We start from the raw sequence: 20,780 nt of genomic DNA on the forward strand, positions 1-20,780 counted from the left end.
TCTGAGTCAGGGAGGGTGGGGATGGTTAAACTCCCCTTGGCTTGATTTACAATTGGACATGACAAACTGAATTACTGCCCAAAAAGCAGGAACCACCCACCTTCCACCCGAAAAGCACCTTGGATTTCCCCAAGTAACCCCCAATGTTGGGTCCTGTCACATTCTCAATTCAGGAGAGCCTTACAAGCAAACAAGTAAGAGGAGAGGCCATGATGTTTGCGGCCTTTTAGTTTAGGGGTGGGGGAGATGACAGTGAAAGAGGTGTGAGACTGATGCACAGTGTGGAGGGAGGGAAGTTCTCTCTCCCTCACCCTACCAACACCAGGGGTCAGTTGATGAAATGTATGGGTGGAAGATACAAATTGGACCCCAGGAGGGACTTCTTCACTCAGGGCATTGTTAGTCTGAGGGATTCGCTGCCATGAGATGTGGTGAAGGCCACTAGCTTGGATGCCTTGAAAAGGGGGCTAGGCGAAGCCATAGAGGCCAGACGCCTACCAGTGACTGAGCCATGCTAGTTATGTGCCACTTTCAGGCAGTGTGCCCCTGAAGGAGCAGTCGCAGGGCAGTCCTGGTAGGAGAGGGCCACTTGCCAGCATTCTGGGCTACCCAAAGGCATCTGCTTGGACACTGCAAGAAACAGGAATGGAGGCTTGACTGAACCAGAAGGGGCCTTCTTAGGTCTATGCCACCCTTGGCATAAATCTCACAGCTCGGCTCTTGCAAACTGCAGGGAAGGGAAGTGATGTCCCAAAGGGAAGCCAGCTCTCATTCAAAAACACTTCACGTGACTCACTGCAGCGATCCTCAGTATCCCCAGAGATGCTCAGACCAAGCGCTGTTCCCTCTTTGGGGACTCAGGCTCGTAGGAGCCATGCTGGCAGCAGGCGCCCCCGGGAATGCACTCCCCGTTTCCCATGGGCCAAGTCGTCAGAAGGGTGTTTGTCTCATCTGTGAAACACGAAACACGTGTCTCATGCAGAGAGGCAGTGTGGAGAAGCCATGGCTGCCCCTGTGCTGCAAGAAGTGTGAGAGTGGCGATATGGGCCTTGGCAAGACTATCCCCTCCCCTGGGAATGAGGGGGTCTTTTCTGCAAGTCCGGGAATTGCAGTGAGACTGCGATAATGAAATCTTGCTTGCGAGACTACAAAAAGGTTCTTTTTTTTTTTTTTTTCCTGTTCTGAAAAAGATAATCTCATCTGGCTCTCTGAGCTGCTCCAATCATGGATGGTTTTTTTCGGCTCCAGACAGCAGAGTCCACGTTTCCAAAAAAGGCAGCAACATCCGCACAGGTCAGTCTGGTCTCTGTGCCACAATTTAGGGCTGCAGTCCCCTCCCAAACAAAGCCAATGAGAAACCTGGCAGGGGGATGGTGGAAGGAAGGGGAGTTTGGGATGGACAAGAGGGGATCTGGTTGGAGAAAGTGGCAGTCAAAATGACCAGGGGGCCTGGGTGGGTAGAGAGGCCAATCTCCTCTTGCTGCCATAGAACTCTTGCCACAATCTTGCTGCTCACTATCCCCTGACAAGGCAGTGTTGCATAGTGGCTAGAGGTGACCCCAGGACAGCTGCATTCTAATCCCCACTTAACTGAACGATCTTAGGCCAGTTGCTCCTGTCAGCCTGGCCTACCCTGTCAGGTGACTGCGAGGACAAAAGGAGGGGCACAGCCATTAGCACCACCAGGAAGAAGGATGGTCTATACACACAAACAATACATAACAAGCAAGTAAAAGTTGAGTGTGTGTGTTTAAATTTGCTTTTTAAAATTCACTGCATTTTGCATCCACCGTTTTTCACTGTAAGCTGCCTTGAGTTCCGAAAGGGAGGAAGCAGGGCAGACTTGTCAAAAAGCAGCTCAGTAGCCTTGCATGTGCGTCAGGGTGCTGCCTGCAAAAGGGTGCCCTCCTTTCAGCGCAGCCCTGCATTGCCTTTGTTCTTTTATCGCTCCCCAGAACCTCGCCAAGGCAGCCTGGCAGTGGCGGCCAAAACAAAGGTGGCCATCCGCTCCGCTCCCTTCATCTCTGGCTCCTCGAGATAAACACGACTGGCCAGTTGGAACCAGGAGAGGGCATGGCGAGGAGGGGAGAAGCATCAACCCTCCCAGGAACATTCCGGGCTGGAAGTTGTCATGGCAACATGTAGTCATCACCACCACGCCTGGGGTGCTTGGGAGAATTTGTCTCCAGGGAAGAGAGCAGGGAAAGCTGGAGAACAGGGGGGCCCAAACGGCTTAGAACCCCCTCCTTGCAAGGACCACTGTGTGTGTGTGTGGGGGTGGATGGCTCTTCTTGTAAAACAATGCCTGGTGTGTGTGTGGGGGGGGGGATAACAGGAAAAGGTGAAGGTGGGCTGCCTCTTTCCTGTGTCTATGGCCATCAGTCTCCTGGTTGGGGGTGGGGGGCTTAGGGTCCTGGCAGGATGGAAGAGAGTGAGGTGGGGCCAGGGTGGCGCAAAGGCTAGCATCATAGATGCCCAGATCCCCACAAGGCTTTAGAGGTAATTAGTTGACCTTTGAGTTAGTCATGCACACACACCTGCTCACACTCGGTCCTAGCTCCCACTATCCTTGTGTGGATACAACTGTGGGGAGTGTGTTGGTCACAGCTCCTTGGAAGAAGGATGAGACCCCTTTCTCAATAGGGACAAAGCACAAACACCCCAGGCACTCCTAACAAAGGAAGCCAGAGGACTGGGTGGAGCTGGGCCCCGTTTCCAGGGCTGTCCTCTGCCCGGCCTGGGGATGCTGCCAGGAAATGGACTTCCTTCAGTGTGCAGAGCAGGGGCTCAGCCTCTGACTCGCAGTGACAAGAAGTGCACCCCCCGCTGGGTCTGGTGGGCCCCAGGAACCTTCCACTGGCACCCTGTGCGCCAGCCCCATTCCTGCAAAGACTTCCTCTGGCCCTCCCGGAGACACAAACCAGGCCCAGTCACATCGCTACGCCGCACACCTGTTCCTCGCCTCCTGCTGACAAGCCCTGTCAGAACCACTTACAAACGGCATAAATATAACTCAACAGGCCCCGCGTCTCTGCACCAGTTCAGCGGAGAGCATTGCTCATGTCAAAAGCAAGGAGGAGGAGGGGGAGGCGGCAATGGGCGCCCTGAACACCAGCAGGACTGAGGGGGGAATATGAAGAGAGGAGAAGGCAGAAAAATACCACAGCAGGCCAAGAGTTGCTCTGAGGGTGTTATGCGGCAAACTCTCCCCTGGCAGTATCCTTTCAGGGGACTTGGGGCAGCTTACGGCATGGATAAGAGCTTGTGAAAAGCACCGTCTTCAACCTCTGAGAGGATACTGATAGGGAGGGAGAAGTTGCACGAGGGAGGCCAAGAATTCTACATTGGGGGGGGGGCATCACTGAGGAGGTCCTCTTGTGCCTCACTGCTCCAAGTTCCACTCCAGCAGCTTCCCCAGGTAGGGCTGGGATAGAAGGACTCCCATGGAAACCTGCAGAGTCGCTGCAGCTCAGTGCAGTGCGCTAACCTCACGCCAGGCTAGACAACGCAGGGCCACTGCGTATGTTCAGCTCAGGCCTTCCTGCACACCTGATCCTCTGCCTCTGAGGGGAGAGGTTCAATCCCACACCATCACAGACAACATCTCGGCTGCATCAGATAAAAGGCTCATCTTGCCCCGCTTCTTGCTTCTAGCAGTGGCCAATCAGATGCCTCCAGAAAGCCCAAAAGCAGTGCATGAAGGCCAAAGACCCCTTGCTTCTAGACTAGACCGGCTGCCTCTGCCCTTGGAGGTTTTAAGCCACTGCTAGAATCACCCTCCAGGAACTTGTGCTGTCTATGTTTAAGGTCCCCCCTGCAACAGAAGAGGAGCTGTAACCCAGTGGCAGAGCTGGACTGCACACAGGAGGCCCAGTTAGGACTGGGAAAGCACCCCCTGTGCTGCCAGCCTTTGATGATAATATTGAGCGAGGTGGAGCAGGGCCCAACTTGGCAGGTGTAGAGCAAGACCAATAGCCACAAATTTCCTTGTTGAGAGAGAGAGAGAGAGTGAGTTGCCAGTCAGGCTTAGCCAGAGACACTTCTGGCCTGCTCTGAGCTCCACTTGAAAATCTTTCCTGGGGGAGAGCTGAGCAGGGGCCACCCTCCTTCCTGGAAGCTGGTTTCTGGAAAGATTAGAAATAGGACATTTATTTTCCCCTCCCTTCTTCTCCCCGACTGCTGCTGCCGCGTTCAGCAGGGGAAAGCCTGGTTTGCTCTCTTCCCCTCCTCCTCTTCCCCGGCCCCCAGTCACCTCCTCTTATCGCTGGAGCACTGCAACGCTTCTCCAAATGGGGGAGGATTATGCAAATCAAAAAATCAGCTTTTCGAGAAAAGTGGGCTAATCCAATATTACTGAACTGGGCAGCCACTGAGTGGGAAAAGGAAAGCAGGCTGGGAGAGAGGAAGGAGTGGGGGATAGCCTGCACGCACTACTCCTGCGCATGCTCAGGCACTGGGCAGCATGGGAGGCACAGGAATCTTACTGATGGGTTGGATCAGTGCGCAGCGTGCACACTTAACGTCTGAGCACTTAACATCTGAGGAACTCTTAACGTCTTAAGGAACACTTATCATATGAGTTGGGCACCTCCAGTTTTCGGCCCAGGACTTGGCACAAGACTCCCACCATTCCCTGCAGACAGTCGCAGGTTCCCTCCCCAGCAGCCTCTTCCGACAGGCCTGCAAAGTCTGTCTGGAGTCTTGGAGAGCTGCTGAATCATGGTCAACAACACTAAGTGGAGTGGCCCAGTGGCCCAGCTCAGGAGGCAGCTGCATATATCCCACCCCACTGTGAGCAAAAGGGAAGAATGTATTTGTGCCAGTGCCGTTTTCCTAGTGGTCGGTCACTGCCATTTCATCCTCCCCCCAGAATGACCCCCTGCAGGCGACATTCCCTGGGATGCAGCACCGTTTTCAGAGGGCATTCTGGGTAAAGAATGGTGATCGTCCACTGGTGTTCCCTGGGAAGACGGACTCTGCGACACCTGCTGCGGTGAGGCAAAAGAGAAGTCTCCAAAAATAGAAACCGGTTTCCCTTCCAGCCCAACAAATTCAAGACCAGTTACATGTCCGGAGATCACAGGAAGCCGACTCCACTGAACCAAACCAATGGCAGCTCTGACTGGAAGTGGGGCTCGTTCAGAGATAGGAAAGTGTTCACAGCCATCCCTGGAAAGACTGTCAGAGACTGAGCCTTCTGTGACCTTCTGACTGCAGAAAAGGGGCGCAGCCACCGAGCTCCAGCCTCTTCCCTCCCAATACTGCTGAAGAAGAGGCATTCCCTTCTCCGTGCCAGAAGAGGCCTCCCATTTGGAAGAGGGTCTCTGCTCCCTGCCGCAGGCCATGCAAGAGCTGAATGACCAGAACTGCCTGGTTATTAACTGAGGCCTCCTTTATAGATTGAGCAAGGGATGTTCAATCCATTCATCAAACCAATTAATCTGTTAAGCACTGCAAACTCCATTATTAACATCATTAGGATTCTGAGATGGAGTCGTTGGCCACATTTGCCCCCCCCCCCATTACTAGGCGACTATGGGGTAGACCACCACACACTCCCTGAAAGCCTTTTTCTAATCTTTTTACAAGGCGCCTGATTCCGCTGCACGGATGAGTGCCTTTGCAATTCAGTGCGTGCGCTGACAACATACAGCAGATCGAGAGGGGCAGAGGGAGATAGAAAAAAGGCTTTTTGCGCAAAGCCTGGCTGGACAGACTGATAGATGCTACAGGGCTTGGCTCTGAGCAAAACTTTAAATTGGGCCTGGAGTCACGGGAGAGCCAGGGTGGCATCAGAGTGAAGAGAACCTCCTGGAATGGACGGGGAAGCGTACCGCAATGACAGCGGCATCACAGCACATCACTTGTCTTGTGGTCAGATATGATCACATATCCAGGGCTCCCAGGTGCCAAGGGAGCCTCTCCAGCAGTGCTCAGTCCATCCAGAGGTGCAAGTCTCCTCGTGGTATTTCACGGTATTGCAGGGGGTGCTTGATCACCTGATCACCTGGCTTGGCTTTGCCTGGTCAGCCCCATTGGAAGTGGAGGTGCCTGGAGTTGAGGGGCATCAATGGGAAGGGCAGGACTGTGCAGTGTGTTTTTTGGGGGCGAGGGGGCAGATCCCACATGGCCCTGCAGATGCAAAGAAGGTCAACTAATTCTGACAGTGAGGACAGCCACATGGCCCTTGTCTGAAGGTAATAGAATATCGGGGGAACCAAAATGTTGGGACAATAATGTAGACCCCAGGAAAATGTGTCAATAAGAGTAATTGGGGTGACAGAGGCATCTCAAGGGATGCGTGGGGGAGGAGAGCAGAAAGGATAATGAGGGTTGTGTTCATTAAAAGAGAGGGGGATGAAGATGCAGACATGATAAGATGGCAAAGAACTGAGAAGGACAATGGAAGGGGGGAATCGCAGACTGAAGGGGACACAGGAACCAAGTGTGATTCGGAACGCAAAGCTGGGGGGGAGTCAGGACAGGAACATAAGCAGAATAGAAGGCAATTAATTTCAGCAAGGCAGCAACAAGATCTCCCTGACAGTGGAAGAGGGCAGCTGTGCAGCCCTGCAAGAAGCCAACATGGGATTGGTTGGGGGCTGCACCTGGGCAGGTGGTGCAGGGAGGCAAGAGTGGCCTGGTCACCCCCTGGGATGTCTGGGATTCCAAATCACCCATGGGGATCAGACCAAATGATGCAGACTCATCACCTGACAAGGGCCGCCTCTCCACATCTCTTCATTTGACAGTTTGGACGACCAGCTGTCTTTTTCCCTTGGTGGGACGGATGCGCTGGGCCAGCAGGAGGAGGCCAGGCCTGTTGACCCCTGGGCGGCATGATAGCTCCATGCAACCTGCAGGCTTAGGGGTAGCATCTTGCAGGGAAGCAATGGTGGGAGAAAAGTGGGCCTTCACGCCCTACTAGTGGGTCACTGTGGGAAGGAGGATGCTGGGCTGGATTGCTGGATTTGTGGGCTGACCCAGGAGGATGCTTCTGGCTTCCAGAGGGTGCTGGATTAGTGGATGTTGCAGGCAAAAGAGAAGAGCCAATCAGGTGCTTATTGGGCCAACCCAGGAGCCCTCCAATTCCCAACTGGCTGTCCAGCTGCACAAGCAGAACATGGTGGGGGAGGCCTCTCCCTGTTGTCCATCCTCAACTCCCTGTTGTCCATCAGTGTACCTGATACTCAGGTACACTGTTTCAGGACACAGAGTTCCACTTTGCTATCCTGGCCACTGGCAGGCATCTCTCCTCCCCATTAATTCAACTGAGTCCCCCTTTAAAACCATGTGACCATCACTACATCCGGTGTCTCTGAGTGCCATAAACGACTTCCATGCCTGAAGTTGAAGTTCCTCCTTTCGTCTGTCCTGAGCCAGCTGTTAGTCAGTGCCTTAGCTGACCTCGGCTCCTGTTGTGGTCTGTGCCCGTTGCAACCCGACTGTACAGATGGCGCCAGTGGCTCTTTACACAGGTGGGCAGGAATCTGTAGGATGCCATTTCTACCATGAGGAAGTTCAGTGCAGTCTGACGATAGTCACCCTGCTTTTGGAGCAAGCTCCACTGCCAGAGGGGATCGGGGGTGGAAGGCAGCAGTTGCTGTCATACAACCACCCACCCCACTTGCAAACAGGTCCAAAAAGACCTCACTGTGGCCTTCAAAGGCTCCCCCCTCATTGCTACCCTTTCCCATCACAGCTGATTCGCTCCTCACCAGGGTCAGCTTAGGCTGTGGGAGAATGGCTGTGTGTTTGCCCAGGGAATCTGAACTGTCTCTGTGCATTAAAAGTCCTCAACCAGGAACCTGTCTCCCCCCTACTATTGCCACCCACATCATATTATTGTCTATCTTAAATCCCCTCAAGGGTCTGACATTGAAATCTGTTTGGAATGGAAAGCAAGACTGCAGAGTCTCCAACTGGCCAGTGCAATGCGTATTTTATTATGAAATGATCATATTATGAAATGATCATGATTAGAATCTGAGACACAGATTCTACCTTTCAATGACTGCTTCAGATTTGGCTGGGGATCAGTTGGATCCAGGAACGTGTTGGAAACCACAAGCAGTAAATTAACCGAGCAAGTCAAACACATTATCCAGCCATGTCCCTGAATGCTGAATTTTCAAATTTTGAAATTGTGATGAATTGAAAAAGTTTGCAACATGGTGACTGTGGGATGACTATTCCAGGGAAAAAAGAGGACCTGGTTATATTCCACAGAAAATCAGCATTGATACACTGAGGACTAAAGTGAGATGTTTTATATTGTTTGGAACTGCCTGTGCTAGCGATTGTAGTCTCTTGAAAGTCAAAAGCGCACATGAAGAGACTCCTTGCTTTGGTTTTGTCAGAGCTGAGCTGCAGGGGACTGTGGGAGGCAGCCGGGAGCCAAGTTAGAGAGCAAGTTGAGAACCAGGAGAGGCCACTGCTGCCTTTCAGCAAGTGAAGTCCTGGCCTGTTTAGCACCCTGCAAGCCTTTCCTGTTGGAAGGAGCCAATAACCAAGCTTGCTGTACCCATCAATGGAGATGCACCAGCTGCAGCCTGGATGCCTCTTCATCACACAGGACGAGTCCACAGGAATCCCAGCACCAGAGATAACTTGAACTAAATTACACACCATCAGGCTTCAGATGATGCCATCATTTGTGAATAGCTACACACTACACCACCTTCTGCGGAGTTAGGCCATTGGCCCATCTCGCCCAGGATCAGCAACTGCCTGGCAGCACCCCTCTGGGGTCTCAGGCAAGTTTCTTTCCCAGGTAAACCTGGAGATGCTGCTAGGGACGGAAGCTGAGCCCATCAGCACACCAGGCAGGGTCTCCCCCACTGAGCCACAGACTCTTTACTTTAGATCTTTAATCTGACAATTTCTGGAGAGAGAAAAAGACCAAAGGTAGAGAAGAGGAATTTCTCAAGGCATCCAAAGCAGCAAGAAGCCAAAGTAATGATGGCACGAAGCAAAACACACCGGTGAAGTTGGGGGAAAATATTCCCCTTGCCCCTGAGTGCTCGTCTTGCCCAAAAGAACGAAGCAGGCAAGCCGCTGATAGGCTTTCACTTTCCACATATTTCCATTTCTGAAGCTGCTTCCACACACAGCGCATACACAAAAGCCAGAGAGCAGATCGAGTTGTGTGTGTGTTTTTAAAAACATAACTAGAGGCACACCAAGCACAGAGATAAGATATACCACAACAATTTTCTCCCATCTTCCCTGTGCAGGCAGGCAGGCGGGAGGGGGAGGGGGGAAGGGGGGAAGGAGAGAGAGAGAGAGAGAGAGAGAGAGAGAGAGAGAGAGAGAGAGAGATGGCAATCAAATTCCCAGGCAGGGTTAAACTCCCATCATCCCCTAAAAAGCCTTAATGGCTTCGGAGATAAATAGACCTCTGGCTTTCGCAGCTGTCCAGGTGACCTGGAACGAAACGGCGTTTGACACAGATTGCTAATACACAGCACTCATGGAGTGTTCGCAAGACAACTGTTTCTCCCTTGTGCGCACAAGTGCTTGAATTTGGCCAATCTGGCCAATGCTTCAATTTTATAATTTCCTCGAGCATTCAGTCCTACAACCCAAAAGGTGGATTGATGTCCTCAAGAAGGCAGGCTTGCCTCTCACAGAGGAGTGCCCTCCCCTGCCTTGCTGCACAAGCCCTCGCCTCGGAAGTTGGGCATCATTTTGCAACCACTCTGTACCAGGGTGATTTTATCTTTTCTACTTTCAAAAATGTGGAACTAGGGGAGCAATGAAATGATGCTCCCTTCAAATTATTACCTATTCACAAGTCACAAAATAGGAGGAGGGGCAATTTTCAGGGGGCACAAAAGGGGGGTCTTAGCAGTTGTGCTCCCTTAACCACTGATAACCACTGGCGTAATGGGTAAGAAACATGCAATATAAATTTCAGCAGATGAAATTTTTTAAAAAATACCAAAAATTCTTCATTTAATACAAGGAACTTGAATCCTACAAAGAAGATGCCAGTTAGACCTTTCTAGGGAGAGGGTTCCAGCTGTGAGATGTCTCAATTGAATAGGCCCTCTTGCCCCTGCCTCACCTCTGCAAAGGAGGGTGCTCAAGGAAGGGCCCCTGAAGATCTTCTGTGCTCAAGTAGCTTCATATGAGCATCATCCAAATACAGACCCCACTGAGAGACAAGACAGAATTGCCCACCCTCCAAGTGAAAGCTGGGGGGGGAACGATGCATACCACTGCAGTGACTCATACAGAAATCCATCAGGTATCCTCTTTGACAAGTAGGTCATTCTGCCTCATCTCAGTGTCAGGCATGATCCAATCACATGACAGAATTACCCACCGCCAGTTTCAGCAGCTTGAAGAGGGGTCAGAGCAGTGAGTCGTTCATTGTGATTGGCTACTCACAGGAACTAGGGAAGCCACCACCTATGGAGCCAGACATTGGACGGCCTCACTCAGGATGCAACAGCAGCCATTTTTGGTGCCGCTGCAGCCCCATATGCTGGGCAGCTCAGGATTGGGCTGCCAATCTCCCAGGGGGCCCCTCAAGCCCAGTGACCCATTTCCCACAATGACCCCCAGCATCCCACTAGGAGGAGATGGAGGCCTTCGCCACTGTTCCTCAGCAACTGGCATGTACAAGATAGACTGCAACTCAAACTAGAGGCAGCACATTCGATTGTCATGGCTAGAATTGGTTCTACCCCCCTTTTTAAAGTTGCCTTCAGGGCAGGGAAGGGGACAGTCGTGTCTGCACACTTACCCGGTACCAGACGATCTCCCGCATCCTGCCATCTGTTTTGAAGTTGCATTTCAACGTCACGGCGTCCCCGACTACCACAGGTGGGAGTGGCTCAATGCTGACCGTCAGGTAGCCTGCAGAACAAAATTTGGGGGAGGACACACATGAGTTGAAAACAGTGGAAGTGTCATGAGACAAAAAACCAAGGGTCCCTTTCACCAAGCTACATCCCCCCAACCAAGGACTAATCTGAGCAAGGCACGGCAGAGGTTGCAGTCCTCTGCTCTCTGTCGTCCAGCACCTGGAAATCAAAGATACAGTGGAACATGCAGGTTCGCTGTTTAACATTTGGAGCACTGCACAAAGTGACAGGACAATGTGGTGTCCTTCCAAGGGAAACTGAGTGTGTGTGTGGCGGGGGGGGGGGGAGGAATATGCTGCAGAGTTACAAAGGCAGAATGGGAATTCAGTGTGCAAGGTGGAGACAGTGCTCATTTTGCCATAATCCAGGATTATTCCAGTCCAACAGGCTGTGTCCACAGCCAAGCTCCAGAGCAAGATAAAATGCAGGACATTTTAAAATGCAGGACACACAGGTGGACAGACAAAAGAACATAAGAAGAGCCCTGCTGGATCAGGCCCAGAGCCCCTCTAGTCCAGCTTCCTTATCTCACGGTGGCCCACCAGATGTCTGAGAGAGCACACAAGACCATTGCATCTCACTGCCACTCCCCTGTATCTGGCATTCTATTTACCCTCCCCCCATGAAGTCACTAGACCAGTGGTATACCTAGGGAGGGCAACCGGGGCAAATGCCCCAGAAGCCATGCCTGCAGGGGCAGCGCCACCAGCCTTGCGCCCCCCCCACCACCCGTTTTTTTTTTTTTTTAAGAGAAAGAAGCTGGCAGCTCCACCAGTTTCTTTCTCTTAAAACAACAACAACAACAAAACCAATGGTTTTTCACCTCTCATGAAGGGGAGAGGTGGAATCACACCTGAACTTGCTGCAAGTTGTGGACCCTCTGTCCACATTCAGCACCATTCTGGGTCGCCCTCCCCCCCCAAAGGAGGAGAGGAAAGAGGTGGCCCAGAGCAGTATCACACCTAGAGTGGCAGCCACTCCAGGTGCAATTCTGGGCCACGTCTTTTGTCTCCTTGGAGGAGACGAAAGATGCAACCCAAAGCGGCATTGTGCCCAGAGCAGCAGCCACTCCAGGCCTGCTCTTCAACCTCTTCATAAATGACCTGGAGACAGGGGTGAGCAGTGAGGTTGCAAAGTTTGCAGACGACACCAAACTTTTCCGAGTGATGAAGACCAGAAGTGATTGTGAGGAGCTCCAGAAGCATCTCTCCAGACTGGCAGAATGGGCAGCAAAATGGCAGATACGCTTCAATGTACGTAAATGTAAAGTCATGCACATTGGGGCAAAAAATCAAAACTTCACATATAGGCTGATGGGTTCTGAGCTGTCTGTGACAGATCAGGAGAGAGATCTTGGGGTGGTGGTGGACAGGTCGATGAAAGTGTCGACCCAATGTGCGGCGGCAGTGAAGAAGGCCAATTCTATGCTGGGGATCATTAGAAGAGGCATTGAGAACAAAACAGCTAACATTATAATGCCATTGTACAAATCTATGGTAAGGCCACACCTGGAATATTGTGTCCAGTTCTGGCCGCCGCATCTCAAAAAGGACATAGTGGTAATGGAAAAGAGAGTGACTAAGATGATTACTGGGCTGGGGCACCTTCCTTATGAGGAAAGGGTTAGGGTTAGGGTTAGGCGTTTGGCATTTGGGCCTCTTCAGCCTAGAAAAGAGATGCCTGAGGGGGTACATGATTGAGACATACAAAATTATGCAGGGGATGAACAGAGTGGATAGGGAGATGCTCTTTACACTTTTCCATAACACAAGAACCAGGGGACATCTGCTAAAATTGAGTGTCGGGAGAGTTAGGACAGAAAAAAGAAAATATTTCTTTACTCAGCGTGTGGTTGGTCTGTGGAACTCCTTGCCACAGAATGTGGTGATGGTGTCTGGCCTGGATGCCTTTAAAAGGGGATTGGACAAGTTTCTGGAGGAAAAGTCCATTACGGGTTACAAGCCATGATGTGTATGTGCAACCTCCTGATTTTAGAAATGGGCTATGTCAGATGCGAGGGAAGGCACCAGGATGAGGTCTCTTGTTATCTGGTGTGCTCCCTGGGGCATTTGGTGGGCCGCTGTGAGATACGGGAAGCTGGACTAGATGGGCCCATGGCCTGACCCAGTGGGGCTGTTCTTATGTTCTTAACTACAATTCCCAGGAAGCCTTGCAGGTCTCTTGTTGTCTGGTGTGCTCCCTGGGGCATTTGGTGGGCCACTGTGAGATACGGGAAGCTGGACTAGATGGGCCTCTGGCCTGATCCAGTGGGGCTGTTCTTATGTTCTTACATTTGATTCTGTGCCACTGTGGGGCCTGGCCATGTTTTTTGAGGAGACAAAAGATGTGCCTCTGAGCGGCAGGGCATTGGGAGACTCCTGGCACAATTTCGTGTCACCCTGGGTTGCGCCTTTCCTCTCCTTGGAGGACAGGAAAGGAAAGGCCCAGAGCAGTGTGGAGCGGTTTCAACTCCTCGCAAAATTCCAGAAGCAATAGCAGTGACATGATGATATCACTGCAATTACTTCCAGGTCGGGACAGGGGTGGCTCAGGGTGGAAAAAAGCCCAGGACTGCCACTGCACCAGACTGCACTTGGGTTTCAGTTGTGCCACTTTATTAAACACAAGTGACAAATTTTTAATGCATGAAACCTGCTGAAAACCCCTTCCCTACCTCGCCAGTCTGGAGTAGGAAAAAAATTCTTACCCAGCCCTCATGATAAGCAACCAGCTAATCTCAGACTGTATATACCCATCATGGCTTGAGGCCTGCAATAGAGTTTTCCTCCAGAAATCCCTTTTAAAGGCATCTCGGCCAGGCACTATCACCACGTCCTGCAGCAAGCAAATATTTCCTTTTGTCTGTTCCAACTCTACCAACACTCATTTTTAGTCTCTCTCTCTCTCTCTCTCTCTCTCTCTCTCTCTCACACACACACACACACACACACACACACACACACACACACACCAGTTTCCAAGCTTGTAGCTGAGACTCAGCACATAAAGTCTAACAGGGGACGGAACATGGCTGTTCACGGCAGTGGGGTGCAGGGATTCAAAAACTAAACTTATCCCAGCAGGACCCCAGCTTTCCGAGAAGCTTGCTGATCTTGGCCTAGCCCACCTCACTGGGCTGTTGTGAGGATAAAAGGGAGGGACCACATTTGAGCTGATTGCAGGAAAGGGGGGGAAAGAATCTAATAAGCGTAGAATTCTTTATGGATCTTAACATCATTAACAGTGAACCTCTGCCAGCACCCTCCTTGTGGCTCACAAACAGGGCTTTGGGGTTGGAGTGTTTCTGTTCCAACCTTCATGCAAAGAGTTTTGTATGTGGGGTTTCTCCCACAGTCACCTCCCCACAAGCCCACAACACAGGTAAGCCTGAGAAGGACTGGTCTTCGGGTACTGCCAGGCGGCAGTGACAATCCAGGCCGTGAATCAAGGCCAGCAAGCGACTCTGGCATCACGCTGGTCCCTCAGCTGCCTTTTCAGATAGACTGCACTGCAAGAAAAGCACTTGAGGGCTGCCCCCAGGAGGTGGGTTAGGGGTCCCTCCACCCCTGTCTGCTGGGAGGAGTCTTCACTGCTCCTCCACCTTTGGCTTCCCAGGTTAAGAAAGGGAGAGGGGAACTGGGGAAGAGGAAGCCCATCACTCTGCTCCGCACTTCCTCTCCTGATCTGTTCCCCTTCCAGTTCCAGGAGTGGGATGACTTGGGGACAACAGCAGTGAAGTCTGCCGTGGGAGGAGGCAAGGCCACAGCCTTGTCATACCGACTCCCCCCACAATGCTTCAAAGAACTCTTGAAGCCTCGTTAGAAAACAAAATGAAAGAGGGATGCTGTCACAAGGCAGAACTCCAGGCCCCCCCCATCCCGGTGTCACGGCGCCGGATGCTGGATCCTCCATTATCTTGACGCTTCATTACTCCGAACAGCTTCATCTGTCTCCCTGCCCGACCAGCGAGACTGTTTATGCCTCGCCTATTAAGATACATTTAGCAAAATAACGGACGATATTAAGAATTAGACACAGCCGCACGGCAAGATTATTGCTAGAGATCCGTCTCCGTCAAGACGCGTTAGGAGCCCAAAGAACATTTGCAGGAAGCCTGGCAACAGGATCTCCCCCAGAGAGTGCGAGGAGTCAAAGCTGGAGGAACAGAGGCAGCCGGGAGAGTCCCCAAGGGAGTGGGTGGCGGGGCTCTGAGCCGCCAAGAACCAGCCCCCTCGAGGGACAGGCGTGCCATTCATGCTTCTTTGGGCTGCTTTCTCAACATGCAGAATTCCTCCGAATCCAATGGCAGGCAGGTTGGCACAAAACCGCTAAATCAGGAGGCCTGTTCACACGCACACAAGCTGCCTTCACTCCACCCGTTCATCTCTACAAGTAGTGTCAGCACAGGTTGGCAGCGTCTCTCCAGAGCTTCAAGCAGAGAACAGCCTTGCCCAGCCTTGCCTGGAGATGCTGAACCCAGGACCCTCTGCATGCAAGCAGCGAAGCGCGCGTGCCGCTCCGTCACCGAGTTCCTCTCCCATCAGCCAGGCAGGAGGCATTTACCAAGCCCCCTGCCCTGGACATAGTTGAGAATGGGTGAAAACCATCTCTTAAGTCGCGGACTTTTCTTACAACATCCTAAGAGCCCTGCTGGATCAGGCCCACAGCATGTCTGGTCCAGCCTCCTGCTTCCAGCTTCTTACAGTGGCCCACCAGATGCCTCAGGGAGCACACATGAGAACAAGGTAGCTACATTTCATTGCCACTCCCCTGCACCTGGCATTCTGAGATAGGCTACCTCTAAAACCCAGAGTTATGCAATGGACTTTTCATAAATCCATCCAATCCTCTTTAAAGGCACCTAGGCCAGGTGCCATCACAATGTCCTGCGGCAAGGAATTCCACAGATCAATTACTTGCTGGGTTGAGAAACATCTCCTTTTGTCTGTTCTGATTCTCTCACCAGAGATGCCCTCCTTCATTTTCGAAACGATGCGTTCTTTTTAATGTCGCTGTTGAGCTCTTGCGGTGCAACATCATTACTATTTAAATTCAGTCTTCCTACCTACCCAGGAAGGCAATAGAGAGAGAAACTGGAAATGAGAGCTGAGACATTCAGCTAACTAATGGGATTAATGAATTAAAACATTATTTTTATTTGTTCCAGAGATGTCTCTGATTCCAGAGATGTCAGCAGATTGGGATTGGTTATGTTCTGCTTTCAAATTCAGATACATATTTTTAGAAGACACAGACAACAAGCTCTGTCTTGGGAGAGGCCTTCCCTCTTGATGAGCGGAGGGGATGCCTCTTCTGAGATGATACCTGCCTGACGGACGTTTCTGTCTTCCCCCAAACCAAGCGTGTTTTTCTTTAGAACTAATTCGTTCCCATTTGCAGATCTAAAGAAAAATTACTATATATAATTACATTCCCTATCAAGCTGAAGCATAATTGTACATTTGTGTTAGAAGAGGAGTAAACTGCAAGATAAAGCACAAGAGAGAGCTTTAATTGCACACAAGCACATTGGGCATCTGTCTCCTTTCCTCTCTCATCTGCAAATATTTTGTTAATTTTGCCATAATTAGAAAGTCTCATATTTGTCTGTCTTTCGTAGTCGGGGTGACAGCCCGTCTCCAAATACTTCACGCTCAATAATCTGGCCACTGCCAACCGTATCAGACTCAGATTCTTCATCCCTCACGCGGAGAGAATTGTTCCGAGGAGATAGCATAGCCAGCCACGGAGCCAGGCCTGCTCTGCGCTGCACCCAAGAATCTTTTCCAGGAGAGCCTCACTTTTCCCAGATCTTTGTTGCTATCATCACAGGCCAGCACAAACTTCAGCTATGCAGCAACTCATGTTTCTCACATCAAGGCGGTGGCGTAACTGGAGGGGGGGCAGAGCAGGCAAGGGGGAGCAAAACGTATGGCTCCGTTTTACTCCCCCTGCCGGAAATGGCTCTGAAGGGAGGGGCTGCTTGCCCACCGCGCTGAGGCTCCCTGCCAGGCTGGGTGCTCTGCTCCCTTTCAGCTATGCCACCGAATCAAGGGACGCCCCTTTGCGAGAGACTGGGCTGGCCACAACCGCCGGATCACTGTTCAGTGATAATGCAGGCTGTGGGGCGACAGCTGCACACCCCACACATGGTTTTCAGCCCTCGAGCTGAACCCTGACCCGAACCTACACTCCAAACCCTGAGCATGGCGCAAAAGCAGAAGGAAAGGCTGGCGGAGAAACCGCAGCAGCAGGATCTAGAAAACCATAAGCCTGCATGAAGTGCAGAGTGACCAAGTTGCCAGGGTGACTTTTGACCGGGGCAGAAAGCGCCTTGAGGGGAATGCATGATGGATTACGGATGCCGCACTCACCGCCTCTCCCTCAATCCCCTTGGCCTGTGCAGTGGGTGGCTGAGAAGACACAGTGGAGGAAGGCTGAAGGGGGCCTTTCCTTCTGCCTGGGCCTGCAGCTCTCCCTGGAAACTGGAAGCCATGGGAAGGTTGCAGATGAAACAAATCCACATAACTCACTGGCCAGGTTGGGTAGTGGCTGGGGAAGGAAAGGCACACCTTGACCTGTGCGGGGCGCGAAGGGGGAGTCAGTGGCTGACCTTCCACTGCTACAAGTGCTTTACTTCCCTTGCGCACTTGGGGGCCCTCCTGCAAGGGCTCCGTTATGTACGTTGGTTATGCAGGATCGAAATCCTACCACCGTTGGCCCAGACTTATGGCTGGCCAATCGGGTGATGGATCGAAATCTTACCATCCGATTGGCCCTCTATTAATGTAAGTTCTGGCCAATCAGGTGATGGATTGAAATCCTACCAGACTGACCCTCTAATTAAGGTTTCAATTGCACCAATCACAGGAAGTCTGGGCGGAGTTAAAGGCTATAAAAAGCCAGGGGTTTGCCTTGTTTTTTCACTAGGTTCTGTTGGTTTATTCTGTTGGTATTTTCACTAGGTTTATTCTGTAGATGGAATAAATGTATTGAGCTGTTATCACGATGCCTTCCTTTATTCGCATGGACCCCCATAACAGGCTCCACCTCAGCAGTGGCCATGGCCCACCTGAGGACCTCCCAGTCGAGGACCTGCTCCCAAGGGCCATGGGGTCAGGTGAGGAGGGACTGGAACAAGCAGCAGAGGTGAAGACCCTCTTGCAGCCCCCTCCATCCACACGAAGCAGCTTCCCACAAAGTCAGAGCTTGATAATACAGGTGACTGCAGAAACATGTTTTTAAAAGCAAGACACTTCTTTAAACATTGAAAATGGAGCCTCTTTCCATTTTCACCACCCTTGAACTGGCCCATTCCTTTTGGAACAACAAGAACCTGACCACAGTTTGGCCTGGCCCACATTCAATCAAAAACATAGGTGTGCACTAGAATAGGCTGGGGACCCTCCCCCTCCCCAAGTATGACTGGCACCTGCTCCAGATTTTCACAAGCCGTCCTTGAGTTTGGCTGGGGGTTTCCTAGCCCAAGGCTAGGAAACACAGAATGTTCCAGTGAGCCCCATGGTTGAGTAGGAATTTATCCCCATGGTCTACTACTCTAACCACTAGACCCACGAACTCCACCCCTCCTTTCAGCCAAAATGTTCTTGCAGTGGGACCAGGTGGATTGCTCCTCCCCAGATAGGAAGCAGACAGAAAATGCAGCAGGAGAGGGAAAGCACAGCTAATGCCTCTTTTATTAGAGCAGCTCCTTCCTGGAGCCACCCTGAGCACCACCCTCTCCGGCGACCCCATCATCCACTGAAAAGCAAATTGCACCTCTTACCTCTGCAATCTGTGGTGGGGTCTCCACAGGGCCCATTTCCCTGCGATCCCTCTTCACATCCAATTTCATCTCCACTCTGAGGAAATGACACCAGAGCAGCTTTATTGGAGAAATGTAAATAATTTCTTAATGCAACTGTCATGCAGAGAAGGAGATGGAAAACAGTGATGCCTCACAAGGGAAGGAGGGGTGGCTGAGGGGGGAGGCCGCGTGAAGCACACTGGTGAACAAGCAAGTGGCAGAGAGACCCTTTCTAGGGCCCTCCTGGGGCAAAGAGACCACCTGTCCTCCTTGCACCAGTGGGATCTCTACGAGGGGCCACAGAGTGCCCCACTCCTCTCACTGCCAGGTGAGAAGAAGCCTGTGGGGCTGCAGGAGGGCAGCAGAGGCCTGGCAAGATGGCCATGGAGGCAGCGTGTAGGGGCAAGGCTCAGAGTACATGACTATTTTGAGCCTTTCTGGGGTTGCCAGGAACTGAAAGTGCAACATTCTGTGTGCAAACAAGTGTTTTTATTGTGAGTGACAGCCCCATCTTTCTAAAGTTTGAGCAGTGAAAGTGCAGAACAAGAGATTGTTTTGCATTGCTAATATTTATTTACAAGCCTGCACTCGGCATTCCCAAGTACCTCCCATTAACAACAGCCAGCAAACCTGAGATCACTGATAGGTTGGCATTTAAGCCAACCAATCAGGGTCGAGCTTCACAGTTCTTAGACATAGGGCACAATCCTAACCAATTTTCCAGTACTGACATAGCTGTGCCAATGTGGCATGCACTGCACTGTGCAGTGGGGAGGCACTCAAGTAGGCCTCCTCAATGTAAGGATATGTTTGTTACTTTACCTTGGGACTGCACTGCAGCTAGGTCAATGCTGGAAAGTTGGTTAGGACTGTGCCCTAAATTCATTAAAATATCTGCAATAGACTTGACAACACAATCTGTTCACAATGGCCACATTAGGAACGGATCTATAGCAGCCTCAAACATACTCAGGAAATTTGCAACATCATTACCAGCTCCACCTCTCTACCCTTCCTCCCTATAAACACATGGTAAAGGAGCCAAAGGGGAGTAAGGAGTCAAAGCTAGAATCTCCCTCCTACACTGGTGGAATTTTACAGCACACCCTCAACTGTCAAGGCAGTTGGAAAAGGAATCTCTTCGGCTCTAATCTCTATTTCACACCCCTGCACAGCTGTGCTTGGAGAGAGGCATTTAGCTTTGGCTGATTGCAGCGGATGCAACAAGCAGCTTTCGTTCATTTCTGTTCTCCATTCTCCTCACCTGAGATGGAGCCAAAATGCCCAAGGGTGTCTGGAGCAAATTAGTTATGTACTGGTTTGGCAATGCGACAGTTTTCTTCTAGACAAAACGAATCCAGGAGATTCTTGAGGACAGGAGAGGGCTTCTCACCTCACCTTCCGTCCCTGCACCCAAAAATTAGCCATCAATGTCTTGTGCGGAATTCCTTCCTCCTTAACTTGAAGGTGGGTTTTGGATGTCAACTGTCTAAAACAGGGGTCTCCAAACCCCGGCCCGGGGGCCAGATGCAGCCCATAGCAAGCCTCGATCCAGCCCCTGGCCAACCTCTTGTCCCCTGAAAGCCTCTGGCCCACTCAACTGAACATGACCAGAACTTTGCTCTGATTGGGTCTGGAGGGTGTTCTGAGGACCAGAGAGATTGAATGAATGAGCCCATTCATTCATTTATTCACTCATCTAAGTTCCATCTCTAATTTATTTATTTAAATTTTATATTTAATTTTTTTTTCCGGCCCTCCACACCATGCCAGATATTTGATGCGGCCCTCTGGCCAAAAGGTTTGGAGACCCCTGTTCTAAAGGAAACATGTCCAGATGAGAGAGATCAGGGCTAAGCCACATCCTCAGAAATGAACTTTTGCTCCAGAGGAGAGTGCGAGCAGGGGCAGAAGTGGGGGCAAAACATGCCTAAATTTTTATCTTTCTTCTTTTAAAAAGAAAAACTTTCTTTCACAATGATGGTGATCCTCTCAGCATCTGGCAGTCAACCACCCCCTCCCCCGAATGCTTCCTGAAATAATTATGTCCCGTCATCCCAAGAGGAATTGTGGGTGAGAAAACATTGCGACTGCCACCA

At 51.3% G+C, this 20,780-nt stretch overlaps 1 protein-coding gene across 1 annotated transcript in view; it reads right to left on the bottom strand.

Annotated features, from left to right (window-relative positions):
* IGSF21 (immunoglobin superfamily member 21) overlaps window positions 1-20,780 on the bottom strand; it is a 138,642-nt gene that overhangs the window by 80,731 nt on the left and 37,131 nt on the right. The window contains exon 2 of the mRNA XM_066636978.1: window positions 10,754-10,866. Coding sequence (XP_066493075.1) covers window positions 10,754-10,866 — 113 coding nt within the window. The remainder of the gene's footprint in view (window positions 1-10,753; window positions 10,867-20,780) is intronic.

This window comes from Tiliqua scincoides, chromosome 9, assembly GCF_035046505.1.
Source record: "Tiliqua scincoides isolate rTilSci1 chromosome 9, rTilSci1.hap2, whole genome shotgun sequence".
Lineage (NCBI taxonomy): Eukaryota > Metazoa > Chordata > Lepidosauria > Squamata > Scincidae > Tiliqua > Tiliqua scincoides.